Genomic DNA, 22,312 nt, shown 5'->3' with positions numbered 1-22,312 from the left:
GTGTCTCCTGCCGCGCCGGGGCCCGTTTGCCTTCCTTGGCTGTGGGAGCGGGGCTGGGGGGAGCCCGGGCCGGCGCCCCCGGGCGATCGGGGTGCCTTGGCCAGGTGAGGGGCAGTGCTGACGGCTTCCAGAAAACCAACACCGACCCATGGGTTTGTTGCTTTCAGCTGTTTTGAGACCGCGTATGTTTCTGCGGGCAGTCTCCCAGTCTTTGTGACTGCTGGTTTCTCTGCTTTTCTGGCCCCAAATAGCTTCCGTGGAAGTAATTTTTTATTTGTTTTTGTGTCTGCTTCCTCGTTGTGTGTCACATTGTACAAGCTCAGGTACAAATGAAGGCTGTAGGAGAGCTAACGCTGCCACATTTTTTGAAGTACTTGTAACAGGAAGCGGGATAATGCTTGCCGTAAATCTTCTTGACCTGGTAAAGTTTTTGTAGTCAAAAACTATTTCTGTATTTATTGCATAACGATGATCAGACGGGCTCTTTATTAACTGCTTGTGTGACAAGAGCAAGATTTTGGGTGAAAGAGATGCCTGTGTCCAACCCAGGACTGAGCTGCTCCCAGACCTGTGCTGGTCTCAGCCTTGATGGTGCTTGGCAGCAGCCTGGGGAGCCACAGCTTGGTAGGAGAGATCCATTAAAAGTTACTGGATCAAGGCTCTGGTGTGCTTCCAGCAGCAGCTCTTAGGTTTTTGGTGTTTTCTTTAGGGACTTGAGCAAGTTGCTGGATGTGTTTTGTTTTTCTAACTGCACTGTGCAGTTAATTGACATTTGTATGTGTTTAGATCCTTAAAAAACAGGCTAAAAGGTCTTGCACAAAAGTATTTTAGAATGCAGAATCCTTAATTCAGATATTTTAATTCACATTTTTGTGAGAAATGAAACACCTGTTACTTTTTTTTTTTTTTGGTATTACTGGTTTCCTCTCTCCTCCTGAGATTAAGACATTATTTTTTTTAATACTTTACATCACTGTTTTTGATAAATATAATTTTGTCTGTATGAGCTATTCAGGTTCTTTTAAATGCCTCCTAACAGTACATTGAGAATGATACTGGAAACTTAATAACTTAATTTGGAGTTAAATAAAAAATGTGTCACATTAAAATTCTTATTACGTCATATTGACAGGTTTCAGGAGTTAAAATGACATAGAAAAGTATTCAAAGTATGGACTGTGAAATTAACTCCTTCATACTGAAAGAAGGTACTGTTTTCAATTTATTTGAATATTGATGAGGCTGCCCTTTTCTCTGGGGTTTGGATAAACTCATTGTCTCCAGTTTGATGTGGAATAGAATGAATAGGTAGCACTTCAGTGTTGTAGAGTCAACCAGTGATGGCCAGTTATGTACAGCTGCAGATACTGTTTTTGTTTCCTTCCTGCTTTTCTTTGGTAAAAGTTGGGGCAGTTACCTGAACTTGAAGTACACTTTCTTCAAGTTCAGATTTAGAACAGTTAATACTGTCTCAAAGTTGAACTGGAATTTAGCTTGCAAAGACATAACTATTGCAGGCTTTGTTAATACTCTTTGATGGCATTTTGATGTAGCTTCACCAGAATGCCCTGGTTAATGGGTTTGTCTTAAAGATACAACTTTTCTGTAGTTTTGTGGTATGCAGGATTGTGTGGAAAGGAGACACAAGGACTAAAGTTTGTGGTCATTGTGTCAAAATCAGAATACCCTTATTATAATGCTAATTATTGTCTTGCCCTAAATTTAAGTATTTGTTTCCTTTTAGTCGTTGAACCTGTCTTACAAAGTTGCTTGACAGATGTGTAACATGGTGTTGTTTCTGAGAGAAACTTCTTTTCCAGAAGATATTTGCTAGAATTCTTGGTCAGTCCCTACTTCAAGTTTTGTTGCTCTTTCAAGTCATTACTCTAATGTACAGGGGCATGCTCTTGCTTTTACATTTAGGATGTCTGTAGAAAATTTAGTTTTGTATGTGTATGCTGTCCAAATGATATGTTTTGTAAAATGTTTTTTCCCTTTCTCTGCTTTTTACAGGTAAACTGAAACTCCAAAAATGATGACCTGTTCGTTGGCAAGTCACAGGAAAAGCACATACAAGGCAACTAAATAAGGACTGTGGTATGAGGGTTTTGCCAGATGAACTGTCCAAAAGAGCTATTTACCTGGAGGCTGTTATGTTAAATTATTGAGCTCTGCACTGTGTGACCCTCACTAATAATCCAGCACTTCTGCATATGAAATGCTTCAAAAGAAGAAACTGCTGTGGCTTATTTGCAACTGAAGTGAATTACATTGGATATAAAAGTAAGTCATGGCTTACTTTTTCATGGAATAACTTATCTGCTTCTTGCCATTTGTAGCTGGGTAGAAGGCAATTATTAACTAGGACCTGTGCAATAAATGTTTTGCAATGGACTGCTACATGTGAAACCAGCTTGCTTTAGAGAGAGGCAGCAGCATGCAAAACAATCAAAAGCTGAGGAAAGGCAAGGCCACTGAATGTGCAGATCTTAGCCTACAATGACTGCCAGAAGGGGAAGGATTTAATTGTTTGCCACCTGTTTGACAGTAGAAAGCTTAGGGAGATCTCTGATGACACCTTACCAAAGAAATGTTGGTGTATCTGAGAGGGAAGCAGGACTTGGTTAAGGTTTAGAGTTTCATAGAAGCCACTTGTGGGCTATGAGAGTAGTGGGTATGCATTCAGTCATGTCTTTGTTGGAGAAAACGGAAAAAAAGACCTGAGGTGTGAATTGAAACTACAATTCTTGGACACTTTTTTTTTGTGTCTGACTGCAGCAATTCATATGAGCTGTGGTTTCCACAGACATTTCACTTTAGATGCCAATTTTAAGTGGCAGATGATAATGGAGTTGCAGTATGCTTGTCCTTCTGCAAAGAACTGCAAGTTACTGCTCTTAAAAGCTGCCTCAGCTGTATAAGAACAGTTCAAAGAAGGAAACCTTGTGTGATTGTGACTCTTGTAAGCATTTGGAAAGAAGAGTAGCTTAATCAAGCTTGGTTATTAAATTAGGCAGTATAGCTTAAATCACTATGCTAGCATAATTTGTCTTTGCTTGAGGGTTTTGGGGTATTTTTTTTTTTTTTTTTTTTGTTTAACTATGCTGGTAAAGAATATTACACTTAAGCAATAGTTATTCCATTGGGATAGTTATAGTTCCAGGAAAAGTTCTAGTAGAAAGCTGAAAACTGAACAGCTGTTTATGAAGGCCAAGAGCTGCTGTAGTTGAAATCTTCAGTGGCTGGGACTAAATTACCAAATCCATGTTTTCCCTCCCCAAGATGACTAATGCTTCTTCTGATTTTTTTTTCTTAAGGAGTTATGCAGGGTGCAGAGAGCAGTGCAGCTTGAACAGTCTTACCACACCAAGGGAAAAACTTCTGGTTTGCAGCAAAATATGATATCTGTATTTTTGTTCGTTGGTCATCTCATTGTACTGATACCTCTCTTCAGTGCTGGTAGGTTACATACTTTGCTGAAATTACCATTTAAAAAAGAAAATCTGCATGAGATGAGTTGTGTGTATTTAGTAGGAGTTACTGAGAGCAAGTAGTGAGTTTGGGGTTTGTTTTTGCTTTAGCATGTTGACAGTAGCTGGATGTCTCTGCTGGGTTCCAGTTTTACTGGGGATGTCATGGACAAATGGAGATTTTTTTTTTTTTTTAATCTAGGCACATAAATTTAGGGCTTAGAGGCTTTGATTAGCCTCTCCATGTTTCTTATGAAGAAATCCCAAAGTGATTGGCTTCCTTAAGGTGAACTATAGAGTGCCTTCTTCATGAGACATTCTGTATGTCTAATCCTGAAAGCAGTAAGGCCAAGTTTTCTTTACAATTAAATTAGTAATATTTTTAATAATAGGTGTAATATTTCAGTAAAGTTTAGAACTACATAAGTTAATTATGCTTGTCTTGCTACTCTTGCCATAAGCAGTCTAATACTAATGTGTCTTGAATTAGATTGAACTATATGGAGACCTATTTGGAAGTCTTTAAATGGGAAGGCAGTGATATTAGAAAGATTAGTGAAGATTTTATTTATTTTGAAATTGAATATGTTAACTTTGTATTTGTACAGCCATTCAGCAAGATTTGTAAAATCAGTTCAACCAGATGTTTTGCAGTTTCATAAAAATTCAGTGTTGGACATAAAATCACAGAATGTTTTGGAATGGAAGGGTCCTTAAAGATGATCAGTCACTGATCCAGCCCCCCTGCCATGAGCAGGGATACCTCTCACTAGACCAGGTTGCTCAAAGTCTCATTCAGCCTGGCCTTGAACATTTCCAGGGGTGGGGCATCCACAGCTTCTCTGGACAAATGTATGCAGAAGCTTAAAAATTTTACAATCTGCTTTATAGCCAAATGGTCAGCTCTGTTTGTGCTACAGTAGTATTCTCCAGTAAGTTTTTGTTTGCATATTTGAGCTCTTGATAGATTTTTGCAATATCTTTCCTTTTTTCTATGTTTTTTTTTTTTTTGGCTGATGTTGAAAGAAATGCTTCCTAAGCTGCATGATTGTGTCCTGTCAACTTGTTACACAGGCATAGTTATCAAAACAATGTTTACATTGGCCTTTTCTGTGATGTTCTGAAAAATGGGCCTTCTGGTTAAAGGTGCAAATGTAGGAAGGAAGTAATACATTATAGTCAAGACTTCTTAATCTAAATACTTTTTCTCTCCCAAGTTTTTTTTCCCTGATTAGTTTTTGGCTCCACAGTCCTAGTGGCAGAATGCTGTCAGGAGCTCTGCACTGCTGCTGTTTGCACTGTGCTTTACATAGATAGTATTTACTTTAAGAATGGCAATTCTGCAAAAATACTAGTGTGGTTAAATAACAAGAACATGACAGGTAAGTTGGGAAGCTTGTAGTTGCCTTATGAATCCCATGGATCTTCTTATACCCTGGTTTGCAGTGAGGCTGTTTGGCTTGCATGTGCTTGTTGCTGGTTACCCTAACAGAGGGAAGTTGGGCCTTAAGCTTGTAAAATATGTGATCATGTTCACAACCAGAAGGTGGTAACAAACAAAAAATAAGAGCCTTGTGATGTTTTAATAGTAAGTTGTTACAGAAAGGTTTTCTAATTCTGTGTAACTTGGAGTGGAAAAGTATAGAAATTAAAAACATTGATCATTTTTCATTTTTTTCTTTTTTTTTTTTTTAACAGAAGGATGTGTTATTTGTGATTACTTTGTACTTGTTGGAGAGCCTATAGCTATTACTTGCCCAATAATTACATTGCCAGTGCTTCACTCTGAATACAATTTGACATGGTATAAAAATGGTAGTGCTACAGCAGTGACCACGGAGAGAGATGCCAGGATCCACCAGCGAGAGGGCTTGCTTTGGTTTGTTCCTGCTATGCTGGAAGATTCTGGACTTTATGAATGCAATATAAGGTAAGGAGGGAAACAAGGATTGCTACTGCTTGCAAATGTGGTAATTAATTTGTGAAACTTGAGTGTACAAAACTTCTTGTTTTAGGTAAAACACTTAGATCAGTTGAAAGCGCTATTTTCACCATGCTTTTTGTCTCTGCGTGATGCCTGTGTTTCTCTGCTGTTCCATGCATTTAGTACTACAAAAGTGGTTCATACAGAAGACTCTATTTATCTTAAAGTATAACAATACTAAAAATGGTCTGTGGGGGTGGTTGGTTGCTTTGCTTGTTTTGGATGAAGTGTAAGGTCACAGGAAAATGCCTTAACCTCTTTGGCTTTTCCTGTGTTCAAATTGCTGTTTGATGCTGACAGATCAGAAGAGCACTGGTTTCTTTGTAGGACAAGGCTAAATGTAAGTTCTAAGAGGAGCAAACAGTGCATTTTATCACCGCACAGACTTTCTGGAGCGCTTAGCAACTTTTTGGCAGTCTTACTAGAAATCCACAAAGGGCTGAAGGGCTGAAAACAGTTTTACAGTCTTTATGATTTATTTTAAAATATTGCCATTACTGGTCAAAAATGAGAATACATTAAAAGAGCAAAGCAGTGTGCTAGACAACTTTAGAGACTTAAAATAATGTGTCTCTACTACTGCTCAAATGATCTGAGTGCACAGAGAACTGAAAAGGAATAGATTCTTTGAAAAGTATCTATATGTACCTTTTTTAGTACTTTAAAGCTCTGGCTAGATCAATCTAGCCAAGCACTGGACTTCACTACTTAGGATGTCAAATCTTTTTTACAATGGTTGAAATTCACTGTGTGCTGAACAGGAAATTAAGTTTGGGAAGTCATACATAAAATGTTCCTTTCCTCATGGTGTTGCCACAACACACTGAGAATAGCCAATACAGACTTTTCAGGTGGCCCTAAATTTGATTTACTAGGATGTAGTTATGTGTACTGGTGTGCATAGAGGTGTGCTGGAGAGATTTGTGTTGTGAATGATCAGCGAAAACTTCCAATGTCGCAGGCACATTCCTTCACTGGAGTTTTCCATGAAGCCAGAATCGGAAGTCAAAAGACATGTAATCCTTTCGAAGCTACCCAGCTGCATAATTTTAATTTAGTCTTTCCTGCTATGGTTTTAGTTACTTGAGGTATGAGATGTGCTCTTGTGGGCACCTCACATCCTTGGCTTACATAATATCAGCAGAACAAAAAACTTGCTAAGGCTCAGTTGTATTAAACTGTAAGCAGCATTTTGTACATCAGACACTTAAGCCTTAAGTGCAGCTCTGAGAAGTGCTGACGTCCCCTCTCATGTGTCCAGAGCAAATTCCATTTCTGCTCACAACACAGACTCAGAGCTTATTCCTGTCTCTTCCCCTGGAACAGGGGCTGAGAGGTTGAGGTTGGTGTTTACAAACTAAGGGAATGTAGCAGGGGTGTTATGGAGGCAAGGGTGGTGGAGATGCTGAAGTCTCTCTCCCTGACTTGCTGGAAATAATGCACCGTTAATTACCTGACTTGTCTGCTGTTCTGATTACAGGAGCCTTAACCACTCTAACAAAAAAACTATAAACTTAACAGTTTTTAAGAATGATAATGGATTGTGTTTTAATGGAAAAATGAAATTTGAACAAAAAGTGACAAGCACGAATACTGGAAAGATTATATGTCCTGATCTGGAACAATTTAAAAATGAAGACAATAATCAGCCTGAAGTACATTGGTATAAGGTACTGAGCGTATGTATTTCATATATTCAAGATACAAAACGTATTATTTAAAATGTCTTATGAAGTAACTGTGAAAATCAGCTTTTGGAAAGGAAGGTGTGTTTTCTCTACAGGTGGAGTATGGCATGAGTGTGAATAAGATTTGTGAAATTCTGAGTTATCCTTTGATTATTTTATGTAGGTAATAAGTTTTAAAACTTGTATGTTTCTGTAAATAGGCGGCTTTGCATAATTATTTCAGTTTCTCAGAATATTAGGCATTGTAAACTATGCTGTGGTATTCTTATGATTCTTACTTTGGTTCTGTGAAAATTCTCTGTAGCCTGTGCAAGCTTGAAAACATGTATTTTATCCGTTTTAAGGTAAAAATCTAAACAGTTCAACTCCTAATTCTGATGCTGGTATTAAAAGCAGCTACATGGGCCTATACACGTTAAATAGTCTTGGTGCAGCACCTATACATCTTTTGAGGTGAAGAGATTCTCCACTGCTTTTTAGGTCAAGGAAGAGAAGGAAGCTTTTTTCTCAGAATTTGCATTACCACAGAAATGGGGATACACCCAAACAGCACGAGGCACTGCTACAGCAGCTCTTTCATCACAGAGAAGTAGGGGTGGAGGCATGTGTTCTCATAAACTCTGCTGCATGTGTAATAACTTCTACTACACCTGAGATAGAAAACTCTCAAGCTGTTAATGTAGGCTGTGAACTAAAGCAGTGTTTGAAAACTTCAAGAGTTGGCTGCAGTTGTTTTTTTTTTTTTTTTTAAGTGCAAATGGAGCAAGATGTTATCAGACTTTGTTAGACTGTAGTAATGCTTAGAAAAGAATCCACATCGTGGCTTTCAAAGAAGTCAGTGTTTGCTGAACATTCTAATCATCAGTAGAGTACAGTAACAGATTTGTCAGATTTTTTTAGCTCCCTTTAAGTCACAGGTACCTTTGGTGTGTTTAGGAGTGTAAACCTGGATTTCTTGAAGACAAGCGACTTCTTTTGGCAGAGGGTGAAAATGCTGTCTTGATTCGTAATGTAACTGTGCAAGACAGAGGAAACTACACGTGCCGAATGGTGTACACATATATGGGAAAACAATTTAATGTTTCAAGAACCATAAGTCTAGAGGTTAAAGGTGAGTGCCTGAGGTTATTCTCTTTTTGTCTCTGCTGTAAACATATGTATGCAGACATAAGATATTTGGCATGTTACTTTTCAGCTCTGTGAAATTAGAGTTGTAAGTCTTCTTTAATTTATTCATGAACATAAAATTGAAAGGCAGTGTGGCATGTTGCAGCCCTTGAGCATTGCTTTTGAGGAAGAATTGTCATGGGGAAATGAGTAATGCAGGGTTAGGAATGAGAATGAGAAGAAAACAGTGGTTCCTGGGGTGGAGGTATTGCTTTTGCCAAAACAAACAGTGCACCATTAAAGCAAATAAACTTAAAAATAGAAGATTTTTTTTTTCTGAGACTATCACAGCAAATGATCTGCTTGAAGCCCTGTTGGTGAATTTGCTTCTCTGTTGATGGGAAAGGAGATTTGATAAGCTGTATAAATGACAAAAAAAGTTAATAAATATACCTCTGGAATGGATTGGCTTACTGTTGGCACTTGGTTGTGCTTTTCTGCTGTCTCACTCTGCCAGTAGTGTAATTTATTGCACTGACTATTGTGATTATGTCTTTGTGGGCCATGTTGCTGGTGACCTGACTAGTAACATGATAATAGTCCTGTCAGAATAGTTGTCTAGAGACAGCAGGTCCATTTTTTTAGGTTGAACCAAAATTCTGACTTTATATAGGTGATGTGAGAACAGTGGGTTGTTGGCAACCAATCTGTACATCATGCAGAATCACACAATTCCAGCCCAGTTTAAGTACAAGTTTGTTTAAACTTTTAGTTAAAACAATACTCACTTTGTCTAGGTGGTCATTGATACAACACTTTTTTTCTTCCTTATCAGTCTCTGGAAAAGTTAACTGCTTTTTTTGGTTTTGTCTTTGTTTGTTGGTTTTGTGCTACTTTCATGTCTGCTGCCAGTAAATTTGAGATTTTTTTAAAAGCATTTTAAAGGGTTTTTTTTTGTTAACTTGGAAGCTAAAGTAGAATAACTTGGATAGAGTAGAGCAAAAAAAACCCCAGACATTTCTGTTGTAAATTTGAAACTTATAGTAAGTATGGCACTACAATAATAGCAAACAATAAATCCAAACCCTGTAAAACCAAAACTATTGTCACTTGAACTAAGTTGTGGATCTTTTCCTGCCTGAAGGTTTTATTTTTCTTTGGTTAGAAAAACCACTGCAGATGAAACCAGAGTTTATTTATCCAAGGAACAATACAATTGAAGTAGAACTTGGTAAGTAGTGACTATTTAAGAGATCATTAACTTTAATGAAAAAAATAAGCTCCTGGTCTTTTTGAAAAGATGTGTGAACAGTTCTACAGACTTCAGCAAGACTGGGAGATAAGTATGTGGATGGAGAATATCTGGAAGACAGAGGATAGATAATAGAATGTGATTCCCACAAATAATTTGTGGGGGGAAGTAACTGTGCCTAAGATTGGAGTCTCAGTGTTGTGCAGGCTGCATTTATTTATTTTCTGTTATTTCCATCTGTCCTTTTTACCATTTCTCCGTGTTTGTGTCTTGATGCATCCTCAGTATCTGTGGAAATATGGTTTATGTACATGTAGCATGTTAGCATAGTTAGCAGTCGACCCGTTCAGTAGCTCTTTCCCTTCCTATGTGTTTCCTGTCTCCCTTCCCTTGCCACAACCTGGATTTTATTCCTTGTTTTAGGGCAATACAGATTTTGGATACTGATGTTTTGTGAAACAGTGAGCTGCTAGTTGATGCATATCCCAGGTGCTGTTTATCTTGGAAATTTCTTAAATGAGAGATTCTGGGTATAAAGAATAACTTCTTCAACAGGGAGGACAGCTGGGCAGTGCAGCAGGCTGCCCAGAAAAGTTGTGATGTCTGTCTTTAGAGGTTTTAGAATCTGACTGAATAAGTCTTTGAGCAGCCTGATCTGACTTCAGAATCAGGCCATACTTTGAGCAGGAAATTGGACTGAAGACCTCTCTTTCAACCTTAATTGTTCCGCAATTCTCTGGGCAAAGTATATAGTATTCCAGTCTTTTCCCAAGCAAAGTTACATGTGTTTAAAGTGCACCACATATCAGACACTTGTGTTCTACTGACAAAGTCGAGAAGAATGAGATTGGAGCTGTTTAGACTGTATTTTTAAAAATAATTTTGTACCAAAGGGGGTGGTTTCAAACAAAATATTTGATTTAAAAGGGCATTAACTGATTTTGGAGAAGCGTGATTGGCTGTTTACTAGAGTTTCTTAGTACAGGAAACTGTTTTGTAATCTTTTGAGGAATTAGATCATTAGAGAGGCTCTGAGCAAAGGTTCCATTGTCCCATTATTTTTATGTGCATCACCCTCATGGAATTTCACATAACACATGTACTGTTGCTGCTGCTTTTTCTGACTTTGAGCTTGTAAATTGTGTGCAGTAGGTGATGTTTTCTCCTATTAATGCTTCATGGTTTTTTTGTATCATGTGAAACATTTTTGTCTGTGCCAAATTCTAACTTTCAGTATATATGGTATTAAATTGGATAGCACTGAAACACTAGTGGGTTTTGTGTGTGTGTGTTTAGGGGTTTTAGTGGTTTTTTTGTTTTGTTCTTTTCTTTTTGGCCTCAATAGCTTGTGAAAGATAACTTACTCTGAAGTTGCCAGGTTCTGGTGAGGATGGGTAGATTTTGACCAGAATTGTGAATGTGCTTTAATAGAAATTATGTTCTTCCAAAGTCCAGAAGGCTTTGTTTTAAACAGTGAGAATATTCAGGATCTGATACAAAAAGTATTATTTTAAAAGCTTACAGTCCTGTGGTCTTCAGGTGGTTATTTAATTCTGTTGAAGTAATCTAGAATCACTCAGCAGTCCCTTCTTTTCTGGTAATTACATCTTCTCTGTCTTCATTACAAGAAATACATGCCTGAAAAACTTTAGGTTCTTTCACTATTAAGGAAATTTGTTCACCAGATTTTGGAAAAAACAGGGAAACTTTCCATAGTAATTATTTTACCTCACATAACCCTAATTTTTGTGTGAAAACTTGGCTTTTTCTTTGTAACTGTAATTCTGGAAAAAATGAAGTAATGTTACAGTCAGACTTCCCCGTATGTATCTCCTGCCAATGAAAGTATCGTGTAAGTCTCATCCCCAGTTTTGACTGGTAGTTATCTCATTTAATTCAGAAAAGTTCTTGCTGATGCAACCTCCACTCAGGAGGAGTCTGATCTGCAGGCTCTTAAATTTACTGAAGGCAGTGTTAGGGTTTTTTTCAATCCTTGATAGTATTTTCTGGGCAATTTATTAGTCCAGGGGCTGGCTGTGACTCAGCCTAAGTCATTAAGACTGTGTTATAGGACAACTTATTTAGACTCCTTATTGTAGAATTTGGTCCATATTTGTTATGACTTGAGCACAACATTAATTCAAAGTTGTGCTGGTGTGTTGTTAGGTGCTTTGGACCAACTAGGATGAGCAAACCTTGATTGCCTTACAGATATTAGGGTAATAGCCACAGGTGAGACTAAAAGGAGACTCCAGCCACAAAGTGGGTTTATTGTGACTACTGAGATCTACAAGTGATTCCCTATTACAGGGACACATGGGGGGACACTTAAAGGAATTTGATGAGATTTGGTTTTGTTTGTTTTAAAATGACATTGCCATTCAAATATTCAATATTCTCTGTCCAGTACCTTCAGTGAGGTACTGGGGGAAAAAAATAAAACCTCCTACTGCATGTCTGGCTGTGGGGCAGAATCTCTAAGCAGCTGCATGAACACTTGTATGGAAACAGCTATATGATTTTTGAATGAGAAATGGCAGAAGGTGGTGTAGAAACTTAACAGTCCATTCATGAATGTGTGGGCATGGAATGCTTGAGAGGTTTTTTTTTTTTAATAATTGTGCAATGTACTAAACAACACATTAATTGTTGTGGTAGAAGAATATGAGGGAAGAGATCAGGGAGCATCTCTGATTTCTGTGCGAACTCTTGTTCAAGTAAGTGCTTTCTATGTGAGCTAAAGGTTTATTCCATACTTTTGTTAGAGACCATCCCTTGATGGAAGCATCTAGATCTGATGCGGTTCTAGGAAATGAAAGACTAAGATCTTTACATAGGCCAGCTGAGAGAGCCCACCTTCTCCTATCAAATCATTACTTCCATGGGTAAAATACAGAAGGAAAGGAATCCAAGAAAGCTGCTTACCTTCCTGTACATGGAGCTCACTGAGGTACATTGGCAATAAATACATTTTTCAAATTGGCTTGCTTAATACTGAGGTGTTCTGTAAGATGTGGACTCTTGGTGGCAAAAAGGAGCTGAGTGACAGGTGAGCTTGCTCTGGAAGTCAAGTGTGATAATATTCAGAAACCATCCCAGTGGACAGTGCTGGCCAAAAGGTCCTGATTTGGAGTAAAGATATGCATGGTCACTAAGAATGGGATTAATCTCCCAGATGTAGGTTGTCTGCACATGAGTATGAGCATATGATGCAAGGTCCTTAACTCAGGCCAGTATCAACAGGAGCTCAATTCAGTTGCCTACACCAGTAGGCAACTGCTACCAGTGCTGTTTTGGTGGTCTGGCTACTCTAGCAGTGTGGTTTTCTTGAAGATCTGGAGCCCTGTCTGACAACTCCATATGGATACCTTGGATGCTTGAGAGCATCTCAGATGTCACTATAGGTGTACATGCAACTGATTCGAGCCCTGGAGATCTTTCAGTGGAATTTGGACAGTCATTCAGTTAAGGTATCTACTTCAATGTGTGTAGACTCCAGCAGAGATGAACTCTGTTACTAGCTTAGACACCTAGCTTGTATGTAGATGTGAACATTTGGACACCTACATTTAGGGTGGAATTTATACCCAGATTGTAGACATCCAAATTTGAATTACAAATGGATGAGTTTTAAGGACTTTGCTTTTCATAAGGTAAGTAGGTTTCTTTTATATCCCTCCTTTTCCCAGCTGTTCCCTCATCACTTGATTCTGCTGCTATTACAAGACCTTCAGTTTTTGTGTTTACATTTGTTTTTTTTTTGTAGGCTCTCATGTAGTTATGGAGTGTAACATATCAAGTGGCATAAATGGCTTGATTCCATTCTGGCAAGTTAATGATGAGGATGTTGATATCTTTGATAAAACCTACAGGGAACAGTTTTATGAGTAAGTATCCTTATACATTGAATTCGTAGTGCATATGTGGGTGAAGTAATCTGCAGTACTGTACAGTGAATTCATTATAAAGTAGACACTAGTCATTGAAAGGCTGATTTGAAGTCTGTATCAAACACAAGTATGTTCTTATTGCTTGGTTTTAAATGAATAACATTTCATTATAAATACTGTGTCTGATACAAAGAGAATGAAGCAATCATGTAGATTTTTATAATACTATTGTGAAATACTGTTTTGTAATGCTTAGTTATGCATTTTTTCTTATGTGATTTTTTTTTCTCAACAGTACGTTAAAGCCTGTCCTTTATCATGAATATGGGAAGGATAAATTGTTCCAAAATAAAAAGTCACCCAATTTATTTTTATTTGTGAAAATGGTCCTTTTTAAAGTACAGACACAGCTGCTAATCCTCAAGAACACAAGGCAGAAACTCTTGTTGCAGGACATTTAGGTTCCAGTGTTTGACTACCCTGAAGTAAAAAAGTGTTCAGGCGGAATTTCAGATGGGAAAGTCATTCAGTTTGTGTTCATAGGCTCTTGTCCAGCCAGTGGGCACTACTGAAAGGAACCTGGCTCCCTCTTCTCCACTCCTTCCTCCCATCAGGTTGATGAGATCCATGATGAGATCCATCCCCTGTCCCCGAGTCTTCTCTTCTGCAGGAGAGCAGTCCCTGCTCTCTTGTATGATGGATGCTCCAATTCCTTATCTGTCACATCACTGCACATGACTTGCTCCAGCAAATCCATCCATCTCTTGTACTAGACCCCCCAGAACTGGCCCCACTACTCCAGGTGTGACCTCACCAGTGCTGAACATCACTGAAGGACCATATCCCTTAACCTGCTGGCAGTGTATTTCCTAATGCAGTCCAGGATGTCTGGGATCTGGTTATTCCACCTCATATGCAGGATTTGCATTTTGTTTTGAACTTCATGAGTTTTTTTAAATCATTTGTCCATCCTGTCAAGGTTTCTCTGGATGCTGGCTGTTGTATCAGACATCCCTCTGAGTTTTGTGTCACCTGCAAAGCTGCTAATGGTGCACTCTGTTCAACCTGGGGGAAAAACCCAACAAACCCAACCCAAAAACATCTGAAACAACTAAGCCCAGTATGTTTTCGGTTCATGAGATTGTTAGTTACAGAAGTTTATTTACTGTGTTTCACTAGCTTCTTAGGTTTATAGAGATAAAAAAATTAATGTCTTTGTGGATAGATGAATCTGTCTCCTATTCAGCATAGATATTCAGTTATGTACAGATGTTTTCCTTTTACCTTTTTTTTATGACAGAGAGGGATTGCCTCATGGACTTGCTGTATCTGGAACAAAATTTAACATTTCAAAAGTGAAATTAAAGGACTATGCTCATAAGTTCTTCTGCCACTTCATATATGGTTCTCAACAATTTACAGCCTACATCAAATTGCAATACCCATGTAAGAGATCTCTTCTTGATAAAATGATCATTGACTTGTCAGTTTTACAATGCCCTACTTAGAATTAAAGCTGTGTGATGTACTTTTATGCAAAATGGGCAGTGCATCTCAGTACCTTTCTTTGTGAATTTTTTTGTCACATTCTTAGCAAAATGAAAGAAAATAGTGCTTTTGATATGCTTTATCTTCTCTCATTCAGTATTTTGGGACTGAAAGTGAATATGAGCTCTGACTTGTTACATTATTATAATTTCTTCATAAAGATTATCAGGGTAGGATTTAACTTCAGAAATTGTTTAATGCATTGACTAAAACATGCAGTTTGTGGAGGGTGTTTGTTTTAAGGACAGTAAATGAATAGGTTCACTGACAGGTCATTGAAGGGGCACAGACAATGGAAAGCTAGTTGGTCTGGGGAGATTAGCTGGTCAGGAAATCACCTCCTCACCTTTGACTTCCTTACTTTCCAACTGATAGAATTTTGTACAGGAATTCTCATTCTACTGCTGTGCTGGGTTATATGTCAATATTTTATTTTGGTGTTTCAGCTGAAGAGTAGCCTCATTTATCACATTGCTGAGGTATTTTTCTGAAGGATAAAAGCAGGCTTGTCAGAAAGCATATATTAAACAGTTTGTCCTATTCTTTCACTCCTTTTAAAACAAATATTTTAATGATTAAACAATTTTGAAAAATCCTTGTCTTTTCCTAGTTCTAGTTTATAGTTGTACTTTATTTGTTTTCTTTCTTATTCTGTGCTGCTGCAGCTCGAAACATTCAGGGGTACTTAATTGGAGGAGGAGTTTCCTTGGTATTTTTAGTATTTTTTACTCTCTTTATCTACAAGATCTTCAAAATTGATATTGTGCTTTGGTATCGGGACTCCTGCCATCCCTTCCTGAGGAAAAAAGGTATGTTTATGTAACAGTGCTGAGTGTTGTTTTGAGCTCCCACCTTAACTTGCAAAGCAGTGAGTTGCTCTCATGGACCATGATTGGTCTTCCTTGGGGTTTTTGAAAGGATAATATTGTTTTTAGGATGTTTAGAATTCGTTCAGATGACAAAAGCATCTACAGGAGAAAAAATCAGCAACTTTCTGGAAATACAGAACTATCGTTGCTTTTCCTGAAGACTCACCCTGGTGATTTGAATACTGCTCCAGCAGCAGTTTTTCAGATTACTTTTAATTACTGTTGTTACAGAAAGCAGAAATACATTAGAAGTGTTAAGTGTGTTTTATTTTCTGTAGATGAAACAGGGAAAATATAACTTTTGTTTTGTTTTAAAGGCACTTCTGATTATTTTACTTTCTGGAAATTTTGCTTTCCTGGCATTCAAAAAAATGTTGATAGGGGTGTTGTCTATGAGAGTATGCTGAAGTATGGGTAATTTCCAACCATCTGAGAGGAGATACTTTCTGTTTCTCTAGCCATGTATCTTGTGGAGGTATTGATATTCTCTTAGATTTTCTTGGAAGTCTTTTAAATTAGATCTTTCTGAAAAGTTTGATCCAAAATATCTAAAACAATTCAGATCTTGAAATCTGACACTTTGTTTTTGTTGTCATGTCTAAGTGGTTGCTGCGGTTTGAAACTCCAGGTTGCAATACCAACTATGAGTTTGATGACAAATGGAATTTTAAGTATCAGTTGTACCACTGGGTCCATTGTTTTTCAGATAATTCAGTGATGACTTTTTATATTTAGTGTTCCATAGAGAAAGTTTCAACTTAATTTTTCAGGTCTCTTTTGACTATTCAGATTCAGCATCCCGAATTCTAGAAGGCCTGATCCTGCAATTATTTCAGGCTTTGTATAATCATACATGCTTAGCTAATATAACAGGATTGGGGCCTAAAGCAATTATTCAAGTAAGGGAAAGCCCCCAGAGTTTAGAGATTTTGCTTGTTTGCTTCCTTGCTCTTGTATCTTTAGAATTTATTTTTATGGAAGTTCTATTGCTTACTCCTTAGTTTCAGATGAGAAGATCTATGACGCTTATGTTCTGTATCCAAAGAACAGAGAAAGCTGCTTGTATTCATCAGATATTTTTGCTCTGAAGATACTGCCAGAGGTCTTAGAAAGGCAGTGTGGATATAACCTCTTCATACTTGGGAGAGATGATTTACCAGGAGAAGGTAAGTTACCTGAAGACAAATTTGACTTGAGTTTTCTTGTTGACCTGGAAATGGAACTGAAAAAAAAGCAGTCAGATGGGAGTCTAAATATCTCTCATCATCAAATGAACGTTTTTGGTAGTGGTTTGAGAAGGAAGAGAGAGTAGAAGTAGAATCTAAAGCGCTACTTAAATTTTCCAGCTTGAAAAAATGCAATAGTCTGTTCTCAGGGTTTAGCCATGAGGTTTTTGTGTGATATTTACCATATTTCACTGTTTGTGATGTACTGGACTGGAATGCCATTGATGGGGGGTGTGATTGTTTGATGCTGGTGCAATGTTAGTGCTTCTATGAAAACCTATTTTTGTAGTGGTTTCTGTGAGATGTGACTAGAAATAGAGCAAAGCAGGCTTTAGCTTAGGAATAAAGGAAAAAACTTTATTAATTTACAATATCTAAAAAGGAACACACAGAACTCAGAATGAAAACTTTGTAAAACATTTTTCCTCTTTCTCTCAATTTCTACTACAGCACAATGAGGTAAATCTTTAGATTTTTAATCTAGCTACTACTCCTCAGATAATCAACTCTCAGTTCATTACTACTCTTCAGATAATCAACTCTCAGTTCATTAAGGAGAAGGAGTTTTTCTTGTACTATAGGCTTTTCTAGGAAATACAGTTAAAACTTCTTGTGTTTCTATGTTACACATGGCTCTGCTTGGAGAACATTTGCTCTTGTGACTTTCTTTCTATGTCTAGTGCTCTCACTACTGAGCATGAACTGTAACTGCTTCTAAGGTTTTCTTTTTAAGGATGCTTTGCTCCATTTTAAAAAAAGCAATAGTCTTTCACTTTTTGGACACCAGTCCCCGCCAAAATTCACCCCCTGGGGTTGAAGGGTCTCGAGAACAGAGATCTTCTTTTTCTTTACTGAAGACAGAGGGCACTACTACACCCTCCTCATCTGTCTCTGTTTACGCACTCTTTTATATAACATCACTGCACTCTTTTGGCTCTAAGCCATTGCCTCCCCCTAAATGCAGTCTCTGTGTTACAGGAAAAAATGGGTCTGTCCATGGCTATACAAGAAGAGTTTAGTTAAAGACTACTCCATTAACTCTTCTCACCTAGAATTCTTTTCAGTTTCTTCTGACATCTTTCACTTGCCCATTTCCTTCTATTTCATCTCTATCTCCCTTCTCATTCAGATCTAGGAGGATCAGTTTTGCAAGGTTTCCATTATCTAAGAAAAGGGTTAAAATCTCGGGCTCTGCCTGCCCAGAACTCCCACGACAGCTGGGCACCTTCTTGCCGCACCCCCCCACCCCCCATCATCTCTTTCAGCCCTGCTGCCAGCACAAGATATTAAATTTCAAGGTGGCACAGGCACATGCTCTCTCTCTCCTGGGGGGTGGTGCAGCAGGGGAAGCCTGACCTCTTTCACAGACAGGAACCAAAAGAAAGTTCTCCTGAGAGTTCTCTGCTTTTTAACCCCTGTGTTCTCAGAAGTCTATCCATGTCTTCAGTAGTCACACCAAGTGCCAATATTCAAATCGAAGTACTGCTTAGTTTGACCACAACCTCCCAAAAAAACTCACTTCCTTATCAACCTGAAACAGGGGGAATCTTTTTTTTTTCCTCTTCCACTTACTGGAACAAAACTAGTTAAACACATCAGAAACAGACTGTTTAAGGTAAAAAGCTCCTGTGGCTCTGGAACTTGGATTTTTTTTTGCATTTGTACCTATGATGGTAACAGAATGGCATTAGCAAGATAGGTAGTAGATAGTTGGTAGCTCTTCTCTGTTTCTGCAAAACAAGGATATAGACATAGACTCTGATGGGGTCAGATTGTGTTGCATTGGCCAGATTTCTGTCGTAGGCTAACCCTAGGTAACTACTTACATCCTTATATCCTCTCCCTGTTTTGATGTCAAGTGTGTCGGCTTAAATATCAAACAGTTGATGAACTAGCTGCAGAATACTGGTAAGAGAAAACAGAAATCCAGCCTTAATTTTGCACAACCTTTTCTCTACAGCTGTGATCAGCGTTGCTGATGAAAAAATCCGTCAAAGTAGGAGAGTGATAATTGTTTTAGTACCAGAGCCCTCCTGTTACAGCATTCTGGAAGATGAGTCTGAAAAGCAGCTAGCCATGCATAGTGCTCTTATCCAAGATGGCATTAAAGTAATTCTCATTGAACTTGAAAAAATACAAGATTATGCAACCATGCCAGAATCCATCAGATATATTAAGCAAAAGCACGGGGTTATCCGATGGAAAGGGGACTTTTCAGAAAGGTCCCACTCAGCAAGAACCAGATTCTGGAAGAAAGTGCGCTACCAGATGCCATCCAGAAAAAGTGGCTCTTTATCACAATTGCATTTGTTACCAAAAGACTTGAATAACAAATGAGAAATGACCTTAATGACTGATTCAGTTCACACAGTTGGTGATGGATTAACTGAAGGTCCCATGTATCTGTTTTGTGCAATCTCATCCAGATTTACTGGAGTGGAGGTACTACAGTTTCATCTCCAGATGTGAATCTTTTTTACTTCTGGCTGGATCAACAGAACACCATGAAATATCATCAGTAGCACATGTAGGAAGTACACAAGTACTTTTCCAAGAATGATTCTGTGAAATTCCCTTGTATTAAAAATGAAAGGACAGAAAATTGTGAAAAACTTAAAGCCAATGAAGAAAATTTGATTTTTTTTCCTGCAATTAAAGTTTCAATATGAAGGGAATTACACTAATTATTGTTGTAATACTACATAACGTGCATGGCTGGTGCCAGTAAATGTTTGTTTCTTTTTTTTGAATGAAATGACACAAACCTTTTCTTTGTTACAAGTTTGTTATTTGCCTTGTTCAATTTGCGGAAAGATAAATCCCCATGTTACTGCATCAGTGTGTTATCATCCAGGAGAATTCACAGAATTCACATCCAGGAGTAAAGGTAAGAGACAATTCCAGCTCTCTAAAAGTGCTGTTGAACCTGACAAAGCTTAAATACTCTTCCTTGATCTTTTTTACATTTGAAAGATCAATGCCCATTTTAGTCACTTGTCACATGCAGTTATTGTAAAAATACCTCTGTAATCTGTATCAAGTAAAAAAATTAATCTCCAGAGAACTTTTTCTTTCCAGTTAAATGGCTTAATATATTTATTTACCCAAGTGGAGCAATTGGCTAATGACACAGAGTCTGTCATGGGAGGTAAAGGATTATTGTCTTCATCCACCTTACCTTAAGGACCATGTCAAGGGGCAGGGAGAGAGCGAGAGATGCCCCTGTGTTGCCCCCTGCAGCTGCTTGCTTTTCTCCTTTCCCTCTGCTCTGATACATAAGGAATCTGAGATGATAGTGTGCTGGAGGCTGCAGTCACAGCTTTCCAAACAAAAGGGAAAGGAAGTTGTGTAAAATGTTGAATCCTTTCTCTTTCATTTTAAAATATTTTAATAGTATTTTGTATACCCCAAGTGTTAACTCTAAAGTTATGTTTGACTTGTAGGCAGTGATATAGTTTGCGATGATCAATTCTTTTTTTGGGGCAGGGAATTGATTTGAATGATTAGAAAAATTCATCAGATCTCTTTAATGCTACGTTTATAGCTACTAATTTTATAGAAACAGGAGATGAGAGCCAAATTTCCCATGTAATTTCAGTCTGTCCTTGAACGTTATGCTTTTAGGCTGTGAGATCTTGCTGTATAGGGAAGCCTCAGGAATTGACTGTTACTGCTGCTTGCAACTCTGAATTTCTGTGTCCTGTCAGCTTCTTTCTTGCAGCACCTTTTTTGCTCTTCTACCATTCAAACTCTAACCTATATTTTCTCTTGCAGCTCCTGTATCTTGCAACAAACATCTTGCTTTTGTGTCAAACTCCATCACTTTCCAAGCTCTGATTGAAGGCTCTTGCAAACTAGGCAGAAATTTTCCCTCTGGAATCTCCACTTGTCTTGAAAAAAATTATGTTCTGCAACCTTCAGAATTCATCTATTCATTTACACACTGCAGTGTTGGCTTTTCTTCTTTCATGGCTCAAGCAATTTTCTTATGCCTCCATACTCAACCAAACAAAACTATTCTGGCTGGTAAGTGACAAAACCAGTGCAAGTAAGTTCTTTTCCCAACTAAATTAAGTGTGTGCTGGAAACTAGAAGCAGTGCTTTTGAGAGACAGTACCTTCTGAGCTTTGTGAGTTATGTGTGTGTTTGGCCAGAATGGAATAAGAATCTTTTCATTTCAGGAGGAAGGGGGGAAAGTGCATTTGAAATGTCAGACTAATTCAAACTGCTATGGTACTGAAGTGTTTTATTGATCAATGTCATGTATGTACACACCTATGCAGATGCACGTAGTCTTTTCTCATTCTGTGTTTTAGTTACAAGAGAAGTGTCAAGGGATGATCAGTCCTGATCATGGAATGCCACATTTACTTAGCTGTTCATGCTGTCTGCCTTTAAATATGGTGTGTGTTCAGTGGCAGCCTGTTGTAGGGTAAAAGAGCCTTGAGATCCATCTGAAGTTACCAAAAACCATCTGAACAAGTCTAATTGTTACGGTTCACATTATGGTTCTTTGATAGAAGAATCAAATAGTACAGAAGCTGTATGGTTTGGTCACAAAACTCTTTAAGATCTCTCTATCAAATGTGAAGACCAGACACTGGCATTATGGTATTTGTACTCTGAGAATTGGGGTGTAACACTGATTTTGTGCTTTCACCTTGACAGCTCACAGTATGCAGGCCAGCCAACAGAGTTCCAGTGACCTCAGTCCTCCTAATTACTTCTGCTGACTGGAACAGATTGAAAGGAGAACTGCTACTTGTTATCCCTAACTTTAGGAATGGAAGGTTATTTTACTGAGCCAAAATAGTGTTTTTAAAAAATATTTGTTCCTTTTGATATATTTATATAAAAAATGCCAAAGTTTTCATGTGTGTTATGTAAAGGCACTTTGAGGAAGAGTCCATTTTAAAATTTAATAAAGGCACTACATATTTTTTCATATGCACTGCTGTTTCTTTTGCCCTCTTTCTCCTAAAGCATACTGAGAATGGACAATGGCAAGCAGAGGTTGTGACTCAGTGGCTTAACAAGACTGCTATGACAGATCTTTGTTCAGGCTGCTGCCAGTCAGTCTGGCTGTGGTACAACACTAGCACAAACCACCTCACCCTGCCTGGGCAAACTGAGGCTGTGAGCTTGGCTCTGCTCTCTCTGGTACTCTCCTTGCAGCAAGGTGAAGCTAGAGCAGCCCCAAGGCTGCTGCATTGCTCTCTGGGACCAGCATGGTCCTCAACAGTGCCATACTGAGCAGCCTTTTGCTGCAGCTCCTCAG

At 38.2% G+C, this 22,312-nt stretch overlaps 1 protein-coding gene across 4 annotated transcripts; it reads left to right on the top strand.

Annotated features, from left to right (window-relative positions):
* The first annotated feature begins 300 nt into the window (after positions 1 to 300).
* On the top strand, positions 301 to 21,950 carry LOC121343206 (interleukin-1 receptor type 1-like). Of its 4 annotated transcripts, XM_041418176.1 has the most exons (15): positions 301 to 421; positions 1,133 to 1,208; positions 2,014 to 2,283; positions 3,318 to 3,459; positions 5,169 to 5,400; positions 6,935 to 7,124; positions 8,079 to 8,253; positions 9,415 to 9,480; positions 13,268 to 13,388; positions 14,692 to 14,837; positions 15,605 to 15,748; positions 16,810 to 16,974; positions 19,817 to 19,921; positions 20,809 to 21,060; positions 21,703 to 21,950. In XM_041418176.1, exons 4-15 carry the CDS (start codon positions 3,399 to 3,401, stop codon positions 21,765 to 21,767), a joined length of 1,722 nt encoding a protein of 573 aa, XP_041274110.1. In that variant the 5' UTR covers positions 301 to 421; positions 1,133 to 1,208; positions 2,014 to 2,283; positions 3,318 to 3,398; the 3' UTR covers positions 21,768 to 21,950. The 4 variants fall into 4 exon arrangements, with proteins under 4 accessions (XP_041274110.1, XP_041274113.1, XP_041274111.1 ...); XM_041418179.1 differs by lacking the exon at positions 20,809 to 21,060 and having other exon boundaries at positions 18,995 to 19,921; XM_041418177.1 differs by lacking the exon at positions 20,809 to 21,060 and having other exon boundaries at positions 9,394 to 9,480; positions 18,995 to 19,921.
* The last annotated feature ends 362 nt before the right edge of the window (positions 21,951 to 22,312 follow it).

The sequence above is a fragment of the Onychostruthus taczanowskii genome, unplaced genomic scaffold (assembly GCF_017590055.1).
Source record: "Onychostruthus taczanowskii isolate IOZ18803 unplaced genomic scaffold, ASM1759005v1 scaffold58, whole genome shotgun sequence".
In the NCBI taxonomy this organism is placed as follows: domain Eukaryota; kingdom Metazoa; phylum Chordata; class Aves; order Passeriformes; family Passeridae; genus Onychostruthus; species Onychostruthus taczanowskii.
Note: the sequence above shows the minus strand (reverse complement) of the source record. Positions and strands in the feature narration are given on the sequence as shown.

Excerpts from the sequence above, each read along its gene's own strand:
- LOC121343206 (XM_041418176.1), top strand. The coding sequence starts at position 3,399 with ATGATATCTGTATTTTTGTTCGTTGGTCATCTCATTGTACTGATACCT. Across the intron at positions 9,481-13,267 it reads TACAATTGAAGTAGAACTTG|GCTCTCATGTAGTTATGGAG; the intron begins GTAAGTAGTGAC and ends TTTTTTTTGTAG. Across the intron at positions 15,749-16,809 it reads TCCCTTCCTGAGGAAAAAAG|TTTCAGATGAGAAGATCTAT; the intron begins GTATGTTTATGT and ends CTTACTCCTTAG.